General features: G+C 50.2%; 1 protein-coding gene across 1 annotated transcript; it reads right to left on the bottom strand.

The window, feature by feature from the left end:
* Nucleotides 1-6995: 6995 nt before the first annotated feature.
* On the bottom strand, nt 6996-9520 carry CISH (cytokine inducible SH2 containing protein). The gene is made up of 3 exons (XM_044273286.1): nt 9252-9520; nt 8872-9119; nt 6996-7882 (listed from the first exon to the last, which is right to left on the bottom strand). The coding sequence occupies exons 1-3, from the start codon at nt 9296-9298 to the stop codon at nt 7380-7382; spliced, it is 798 nt and encodes a 265-aa protein (XP_044129221.1). The 5' UTR covers nt 9299-9520; the 3' UTR covers nt 6996-7379.
* Nucleotides 9521-9982: the final 462 nt, after the last annotated feature.

The raw sequence follows: 9982 nt of genomic DNA, 5'->3' as shown, positions 1-9982 counted from the left end.
TTGAAAAATGCAAACACACTGTTGCTCAATTAAAATTTCAGGTGATAGAACGGGTAGTGAGACCACGAAGGGGAGGTGATGTGAAGAAGCTATTACTACGCCGAGAGGCCTATTGGATCCACACCCTAGAGACCCTACACCCTAGAGGTCTGAATAGGGACTATGAAATTACACATATTTAGGATCCCATGCTAATCAATGCACTGTTACTGTCTAATCCGGTGATCTAATATATATTATGATTATCATTATTTTTTAGACATCATCTACTCATTGAAGAATCTCTCAGCTGAGATGGTATCTATATTATATTATATGTAAAATAACACGTAGTGTTGCCGTTATACATGGCTTTCTTTTGTTGCATACAAAATGTATATTTTTTGTTACTCTTTGGTTACCTCCCATGTACCACCCCCTTTTGGGGTCTGATGTCACGGGGCGGTACCCTATCCCTGGCATTATGGGTGTATATAAACCTGTGCTGTATGATGGATATTCTGTTGAAAAAGGCTGCTAACATAGCCGAAACGCGTCATTGTTACTTTGACAAATGTTATTTTGACAAATAAACCTTCACAAGCTCAAGACACGTCTGCTGGGATCCTTTACTTTATTATATCAGTGATGTCATCAGCAGGGGCGGGGCTGTGACAACCTCTCAGTCAGAATATACAAGCAGGTTGTCAGCAGTAATAGATGTTCCTGTTGTGAATCAGAAGGTCGCACAAAGGAGAAACCACTGTTATAATGGGGGATATGGATTCTGGTGGAGTAGTCTTTATTACCAGTATCCTCATCATTGTACCTGGAGACTTGTAGACCCCTCCCCCGCAGCCGCCTGTCGTCGTCCCCTCCATATCCATCATCCTCTCCGTCCCTCCTTCATCCAGGGAATCGGGCATTGTCATTTCCTAGAAGCCGGGGAGACGCGGTGCCTCCAGTTCTGGAGATCTTTCCAGGAATCTGGCAATGAGTGATGGGGGAAGAAGTTGTCAGACGCTCCCTAATCCTCCGTCCCACTCCTGGTATTGTATGCAGGGGTGCGTCCTGTATGACACTGTGGATTGTCAGCTCTGTGGACGAGGTTCTGTGGCATGTGATTGACCTGTACAGAACATCCACCACACTTCTAGATGGGAGGACAGGAATCTCCGTGTCCAGCGGCGACTTCGCTGCGATAATCTCCGCAATAACCACGCTGAATCACTTGTTTCCATTTTCCTCATTCTGTCAGGATCTCAGCTTGCTGTCACTGGATGGAAACATAGTTTTTCACAGAGCATTTTCTACACTGGAAACAACTGTAGCAAACACTCAGCTTTGAGGAGTATTAGATCAGGACAGGGTTTCAGCCTCCTATTCAGTGACAACAAACAGAGATCTTGGTGAAGATTTCACACACAAAGTGTTGCAGAACTTATAAAGCTCTATTTACCTCGGACTACTTCAGTCCACTGCAGCCAGTCATCGAGCGCTGCGGTCTTGTCCCGGACCCCACTGAGGGCCGGGATTGGCTGCAGCAGTCACATGACCCCTTTAATCTGGTTCTGATAGTTCAGAAAGTCCGATCGTCTGCCCCTGGTGCATGTCACTGATAAACGGCCACGTGTTGGACAAAGCACCTCCATTCTTGGGAGCAGTGGGGTCCCCGCGTTCTCCCCCTCATCTCAGTGCAGTGAGACATCCCACCCCTGGGTTCATGTTGACCCCTGCGCTATATTGCCCCTTGGGGGCGCTGTGACACGGTGTGCCCTCACTATGTGCCTAAGGGGTGACTGTTCTGGGCCTTAATGGCAGGTGAAGGGTTAAGCTGATTGTGTTCGCACTGATACATTGTATCCCTGTGTAGATACTCTGCAGATTGTCATCTGTTTTTAGTCACCCCCATCCTCCGCCCGCTGACAGAACGCAGGGCTTTGGAGGCATTGTGTCAGTTCCCAGGAAAACATGAGGGATTTTCCGTGCCTCCGTCTTCCCAAGAAGAGGCACCTGCAGGCGCTGTGATTGGCTGCGCTGCCCTCACAGGCCCCGCCCCCGGCTTTATCAAGATTTCTTAGAAAGGACCTAGTTCCAGAGAAATGAAGGAGGAGGAGGGGGGTAGTAGTCACCGCTCAGGCGCATTATAACATCACGCCTGCATTTAATACGTTTTTCTGTGGAACACATTTCCTGGTGTTCAGGGCCACGGTGTGACAAATAACAAGCCCCAGTCATCTGTACCGCAGCACCCCTGCAGAGTAATGTCCCCAGTCTGTTATCAGCCATTTCAGAGGAGAGGATGACTGTAGGACAGGAGAATACAGTCTATTGCCCCCTGTTATCAGCCATTTCAGGGGAGAGGATGACTGTAGGACAGGAGAATACAGTCTATTGCCCCCTGTTATCAGCCATTTCAGGGGAGAGGATGACTGTAGGACAGGAGAATACAGTCTATTACTCCCTGTTATCAGCCATTTCAGGGGGGAGGATGACTGTAGGACAGGAGAATACAGTCTATTGCTCCCTGTTATCAGCCATTTCAGAGGAGAGGATGACTGTAGGACAGGAGAATACAGTCTATTGCCCCCTGTTATCAGCCATTTCAGGGGAGAGGATGACTGTAGGACAGGAGAATACAGTCTATTGCCCCCTGTTATCAGCCATTTCAGGGGGAGGATGACTGTAGGACAGGAGAATACAGTCTATTGCCCCCTGTTATCAGCCATTTCAGGGGAGAGGATGACTGTAGGACAGGAGAATACAGTCTAATTGCCCCCTGTTATCAGCCATTTCAGGGGAGAGGATGACTGTAGGACAGGAGAATACAGTCTATTGCCCCCTGTTATCAGCCATTTCAGGGGAGAGGATGACTGTAGGACAGGAGAATACAGTCTATTGCCCCCTGTTATCAGCCATTTCAGGGGAGAGGATGACTGTAGGACAGGAGAATACAGTCTATTGCCCCCTGTTATCAGCCATTTCAGGGGAGAGGATGGCTGTAGGACAGGAGAATACAGTCTATTGCCCCCTGTTATCAGCCATTTCAGGGGAGAGGATGACTGTAGGACAGGAGAATACAGTCTATTGCCCCCTGTTATCAGCCATTTCAGGGGAGAGGATGACTGTAGGACAGGAGAATACAGTCTATTGCCCCCTGTTATCAGCCATTTCAGGGGGAGGATGACTGTAGGACAGGAGAATACAGTCTATTGCCCCCTGTTATCAGCCATTTCAGGGGAGAGGATGACTGTAGGATAGGAGAATACAGTCTATTGCCCCCTGTTATCAGCCATTTCAGAGGAGAGGATGACTGTAGGACAGGAGAATACAATCTATTGCCCCCTGTTATCAGCCATTTCAGGGGGAGAGGATGACTGTAGGACTGGAGAATACAATCTATTCCCCCCTGTTATCAGCCATTTCAGGGGGAGAGGATGACTGTAGGACAGGAGAATACAGTCTATTGCCCCCTGTTATCAGCCATTTCAGGGGGAGAGGATGACTGTAGGACTGGAGAATACAATCTATTCCCCCCTGTTATCAGCCATTTCAGGGGGAGAGGATGACTGTAGGACAGGAGAATACAGTCTATTGCTCCCTGTTATCAGCCATTTCAGAGGAGAGGATGACTGTAGGACAGGAGAATACAGTCTATTGCCCCCTGTTATCAGCCATTTCAGGGGGAGAGGATGACTGTAGGACAGGAGAATACAGTCTATTGCCCCCTGTTATCAGCCATTTCAGGGGGAGAGGATGACTGTAGGACAGGAGAATACAGTCTATTGCCTCCTGTTATCAGCCATTTCAGGGGGGAGGATCACTGTAGGACAGGAGAATACAGTCTATTCCCCCCTGTTATCAGCCATTTCAGGGGGAGAGGACGACTGTAGGACAGGAGAATACAGTCTATTGCCCCCGGTTATCAGCCATTTCAGGGGAGAGGATGACTGTAGGACAGGAGAATACAGTCTATTGCCCCCTGTTATCAGCCATTTCAGGGGGAGAGGATGACTGTAGGACAGGAGAATACAGTCTATTGCCCCCTGTTATCAGACATTTCAGGGGAGAGGATGACTGTAGGACAGGAGAATACAGTCTATTGCTCCCTGTTATCAGCCATTTCAGGGGAGAGGATGACTGTAGGACAGGAGAATACAGTCTATTGCCCCCTGTTATCAGCCATTTCAGGGGAGAGGATGACTGTAGGACAGGAGAATACAGTCTATTGCCCCCTGTTATCAGCCATTTCAGGGGGAGGATGACTGTAGGACAGTAGAATACAGTCTATTGCTCCCTGTTATCAGCCATTTCAGGGGAGAGGACGACTGTAGGACAGGAGAATACAGTCTATTGCTCCCTGTTATCAGCCATTTCAGGGGAGAGGACGACTGTAGGACAGGAGAATACAGTCTATTGCTCCCTGTTATCAGCCATTTCAGGGGAGAGGACGACTGTAGGACAGGAGAATACAGTCTATTGTCCCCTGTTATCAGCCATTTCAGAGGAGAGGATGACTGTAGGACAGGAGAATACAGTCTATTGCCCCCTGTTATCAGCCATTTCAGGGGAGAGGATGACTGTAGGGCAGGAGAATACAGTCTATTGCCGCCTGTTATCAGCTATTTCAGGGGAGAGGATGACTGTAGGACAGGAGAATACAGTCTATTGCTCCCTGTTATCAGCCATTTCAGGGGAGAGGATGACTGTAGGACAGGAGAATACAGTCTATTGCCCCCTGTTATCAGCCATTTCAGGGGAGAGGATGACTGTAGGACAGGAGAATACAGTCTATTGCCTCCTGTTATCAGCCATTTCAGGGGAGAGGATGACTGTAGGACAGGAGAATACAGTCTATTGCCCCCTGTTATCAGCCATTTCAGGGGAGAGGATGACTGTAGGACAGGAGAATACAGTCTATTGCCCCCTGTTATCGGCCATTTCAGGGGAGAGGATGACTGTAGGACAGGAGAATACAGTCTATTGCTCTCTGTTATCAGACATTTCAGGGGAGAGGATGACTGTAGGACAGGAGAATACAATCTATTGCCCCCTGTTATCAGCCATTTCAGGGGACAGGATGACTGTAGGACAGGAGAATACAGTCTATTGCTTCCTGTTATCAGCCATGTCAGGGGAGAGGGTGACTGTAGGACAGGAGAATACAGTCTATTGCCCCCTGTTATCAGCCATTTCAGGGGAGAGGATGACTGTAGGACAGGAGAATACAGTCTATTGCTCCCTGTTATCAGCCATTTCAGGGGAGAGGATGACTGTAGGACAGGAGAATACAGTCTATTGCCCCCTGTTATCAGCCATTTCAGGAGAGAGGATGACTGTAGGACAGGAGAATACAGTCTATTGCTCCCTGTTATCAGCCATTTCAGGGGAGAGGATGACTGTAGGACAGGAGAATACAGTCTATTGCCCCCTGTTATCAGCCATTTCAGGGGAGAGGATGACTGTAGGACAGGAGAATACAGTGTATTGCTCCCTGTTATCAGACATTTCAGGGGGGAGGACGACTGTAGTGTTTTTTATTGGGATAACTGACAGAAGTATAGAGACCCCTATGATGACTACTTTATATCACGTATCTCCCAGGCTGAGACCCTTCTATATGTGACTGATATCAGCCTCTCCGCTTGTAACGCTGCTGGTCTAAGTTTGGGATTTTAGGATAGTGGCCCTTTATATACAGGTGAGGCGAGGAGGACAACAATACTACTATCGGTGAGGGTATGTAGCCCTGGTGGCCCCTGGTGCGTTGGCTGTGGGCGTCCTCTGTACAGCTGCCCAGCGCCCGTCGCTCTCCTCCTCGTTCTGTCTCTGCTCAGTTTCTCAGAAAGCCTCGGCAGAATGTTTCCTGGTAAAGCCTGTGTTCTGACGGGGGAGGGGAGAAATATTTGTGTCTGTAAAGTGTAACCCTGCCTAAGGGCTGAATGCGGAGGACATTGACAGCAGGGAGTGTGGAAGAGCGAGTGTGACACAGAGGAAGGATCAGCACGAACGCCATATAAACCCTAATCCTCCAGCAAGGTCACCCCAGAACATAGCAGTCCCACTGTCGTCAAAGTGTGACAGTCTGTTCAGTCTATCTGTCCCTGGGAAAGCTGGGTGACAAACCGTATGGCTGCCAATGTGACCCAGGCACTCAGCTTTCCTGGAGTCTCCCTAATTTTACAGTAAGCACAGGTCAGGGAAAGCTGAGTAATGTTACTGCATAGGCGTCCAGGGCAGGAGGGGATCGAGGAATGTTTAGTGCCTTCCTAAGATGCTTTGCAGTGCATCTGAGAGCTCTGGATGAGCGATAGATCAGCAATTTACCAGAGGTAAAGGGGGCAATAAAGTATCAGCTGCAGGAAGCTACAACTACTGTTAGGTTGATACATTGTTGCAATGTGTCACTTTCAGTTTGTTAACCCTTAGTGACGCAGAGACGACCAGCATTTTACAGTCCTGCCTATGTGCACTTCATGTTTAACGCGGCCGAGCTGAAGGATTTCTACGGATGCCCCCTTTAAGCGAGACGCATTCTTGGAAAATTCCTTTTGTTCTATCAGTGGATGTTGTATGAATCATGGAAAATCCCGGTGACTGCCCAGTTCACTCCAGTGCTGAGGAATGCATTGGTGAACTGACACAGCCACATGGTGGGAGTTGTAGTTCCATCTCAGTGGTAGTCTAAAATGCTGCAATAATAACACGATCGTTACATGAGCAAAATATAAACGGTAAAATCATTAGCGGCTCTGTATATCTGCCTCCGGGAAAGCTGGATAATTACCAATATGGCCGCCTCACAACTCCGCTGGAGGTTGTTGGCACCCAGTTATGTAGCCTTGCAGGGGAGGGGTAGTATCATCATATAACCGGTCACAAGAAAGCTGAGCGTCGGCCCCTTTAACGGCGGCCATATTGGCTGTCATCCATCTTTTCCCAGAGACAGGTATAACAGAAAATTGGCCATAGACAGAAGGGCCTTGAAATAATCGGGGATTAAAAAACACGTTGAGCACATTAGTAAGAAATCCGATTTATTGTCATCGCCCGAAGTCCTCGCAACATACCACCAAAGTGCAGCCCTGCGCCTTATCAGGGGGCAGCAGACGTGTCATCCGGCGTCCACAGTAGACTGAGCCCTGACGGCGACCAGTCAGCGACTACGCCCAGCAAACAAGTCCAGACAATAGCCGGGCGCCTCACGGGTATAATCCACGGCTGGCACCAGTCCGATGACAGTGAGGGGGCAGGTGAACCCTGCAGCGACTGCTGGGGGAATCCTCCGCTCATAAAGTAGAAACCCCCCAGAAACAACATAATAAATACGTGATTATTTACAATCCTGGACGTACGGCGCCCTCAGCGGGAAATGTATTGACAGTCCTGCCCTGCGAGAATCAGAGCCTGAATGGGTAGCCCTGCAGGTACTGCACCATCCTCCTGGGCAGAGGCAGGTCTGTGAGGTCTGCGCCCGGGGCCACACTGCGGTTTATCTGTAGGCGGCACAGGTGCTGCAGGCTCGGACTCTCTCCGCTCCGATGCAGGGGTCGTAGAAGCTTGAGGTGCACGGCAGCTGGCTCTTTAAGGGAGGTGGGTGCGGGGGGCGACTGGCTGACGGGGTCCTTAGAGCTCTCGGAGCTGCAGGACGAGACGTAATATTGTACCAGGCTGACGACGTCCGGGAAGGAGAGGATACGAGGCTTAGACAGCCAGTTAGAGTCCAGGCGGAAGAGACTGTCCGAGTACTCGATGCGAACGTTGGTGGGGCCCCGGTTCGTCCGGACGGATAATGTGAAGAGGTAACTGGGGTGAGTGCTGTCCCGCACCAGGAAGACGCCTTCTGCCATTTTCTGGAGTCTCTGTTTGGCCTCTGTGGCTGTAATCGGCCCCCAGTACCAACCTGAGCGAGGGAGAGAGAGAGACAACATGTAGTAATGTCCGGCCGAAACCCCCCCAAATATCTGTCCCTGGGGTGGGAAAGCTGGATGGGAGGAAGCTTCTGCAGGGGTTGGCACTCAGCTTTTCCAGGCTCCTGAATAGTAGATGCATCCGACGTCCCAAAAACTGCGCCAAACTGGGCAGATCTACCATTCACGGCTTCAGAAAAGCTGAATGACCACCCTTGTAGGGCTGAGGATTTGTAACCGGTGGACGGATGATGGGAGGATTCTCCAGGAAAAGACCCGAAATTCAGAAAAATGCGTACGGAAAAATAAACCTCCTCGAACAGATGCAGTGAAATCAACGAGAGTCGGACGTTCTCCACTCGCTGCAGACGGAACATCGCGGTTCTCAGGGAGGTTCTCAGGATTGTCATTTATTTAAATCTGGGATTTTTGGGGTTAAATGCAAAGGTAACTTTCTGCCGCGTTCCAGCTGACGTCACAGCTCCTGAACTTCGAGTTTCGTCTCGTGCTCCAGCTTTGTGACCGTAGCTGCTCGCGTCTATGAGTTTACGGAAAAATACAGAGACCGTTACCGGGGCAAATGCGCCAGCCAATATTAAAACGGAAATAACGCTGAATTATCCGTTCATTTATTCTGTTTATTTTGTGGCTTTTTAAAACATTCTTTGAAGCACGTCAGAAGACAAAGAGCTCTTCATGTTCCATTAGACCACAAGTTTTAGCGCCCGCCCGTTTTCCGTATTCTAATTCTTTTTTTTTTTTTAGCTTAAAGCGCCAAAGTGCGCCATGTCACATCCACGCCAGATGTCGCCTCTTCCATCCAGTATGTATGATGACTACACTACAATATATGGAACAGCATCACAAAGAAGGTGTGGGAAAGGGTTAACAGTCACTTAAAGGGTCACCCCGTTTCTAAGAATGCTACCGTTCCTTTAAAGAGACCAAGCCCCTCCCCCCTGCAGTGTTTCTGGGGTCTTACCTGATTCTCGGAGATAGCAGAACGTCTTGGCGATGCAGAGCAGGTCTTCCTCTGGGTCCCTGACCACGTTCTGGGGGGGTGGCGGAGACGGCTCTGTCGTCCTTGGGGGCACCTCAGGAGCATTGGGCGAGTGCCCCGGACAGACTTGAGGGTCCAGGGGGTGCATGACTTGGTGGACTGCAAAGCCCGGGACCCCCACACAGGATGAGGGTCGACAAACCCTTTGCTCGGCCAACAGGCTCTGTGGACTGAAATAGAAGGAGACGTTACACTCGCGCGTTACACTCGGCGTCCAACAGAGCACCGCAATAACCGGACACGCGTCACGCTCTGCGGAACGGATCAGCTTTTTCGAAATAACGTATAATAAGGCGTCTTACCCTCTGACACAAAGAATCATATCCGTCCAGGAAGAGCGGAAAGGCATGAGGTGGCACCGCAGCGACGGCTCAGTACCGGGCAAGGGGGCGAACGTCCGAAAAGAAAAGCCTTGTCAGTAGTTTTGTGACGGCGTGCGATGTGTCCTCTCCGAGCGGATCGCTGCTATCTAAGCCGTGCAGCCGCCGCCGCTGCGTCTATATATAGCGGCATTGGGTGTGTGTTGTCCCAGCAGAACAGCAGAACTTGGCTAATCTATTTCCAAGAACTTTCCAGGAAAAATGGGCCGAACTATGTAAATCCACCAATGGCTGGGGGCCGGAGGAGGAGGGGCCCCGTTCCTGCAGCCAACCCCAGGGGCCGGAGAAGGAGTGGCCCCCAGCCCTGGGAGAGGTCTGCACTGCCTGCTGCCGTCCTCAGACGAGATGGGAAGTGCTGCAGGGAAGGGGTTAAACCGGTCTCTGCCAGCCCTGGAAGGGTTAATCCTCTGCTTTTTGACGCCCCCCCCTTTGCATTTCCAGGGAATTGATGTGATTCCAGAAATTCCTCTGTGCTTCCCTGCAGTCATGACGCGGTCACACAGGCAGGCAGCGGAAGTGGCCTCATGTCTCCTTCCCAGGTGCCTCGCGCCTCATACAGGGCAGGGCATGACCACCGATGATGTCACGTCATTGTAGATGATGTCATCACGCTCTGAAGGATCTGCCATCGATAGGGAGATCAGATTGTGACC

Source organism: Bufo gargarizans, unplaced genomic scaffold (genome assembly GCF_014858855.1).
Source record: "Bufo gargarizans isolate SCDJY-AF-19 unplaced genomic scaffold, ASM1485885v1 fragScaff_scaffold_573_pilon, whole genome shotgun sequence".
In the NCBI taxonomy this organism is placed as follows: Eukaryota; Metazoa; Chordata; class Amphibia; order Anura; family Bufonidae; genus Bufo; species Bufo gargarizans.
This window is presented reverse-complemented; position numbering and strand designations above follow the sequence as displayed.

Coding starts and splice junctions, on each gene's coding strand:
- CISH (XM_044273286.1), bottom strand. CDS start 9,298: ATGCCTTTCCGCTCTTCCTGGACGGATATGATTCTTTGTGTCAGAGG. Junction 9,120..9,251: donor ATGATTCTTTGTGTCAGAGG/GTAAGACGCCTT, acceptor CTTCTATTTCAG/TCCACAGAGCCTGTTGGCCG. Junction 7,883..8,871: donor CTGCTATCTCCGAGAATCAG/GTAAGACCCCAG, acceptor TCCCTCGCTCAG/GTTGGTACTGGGGGCCGATT.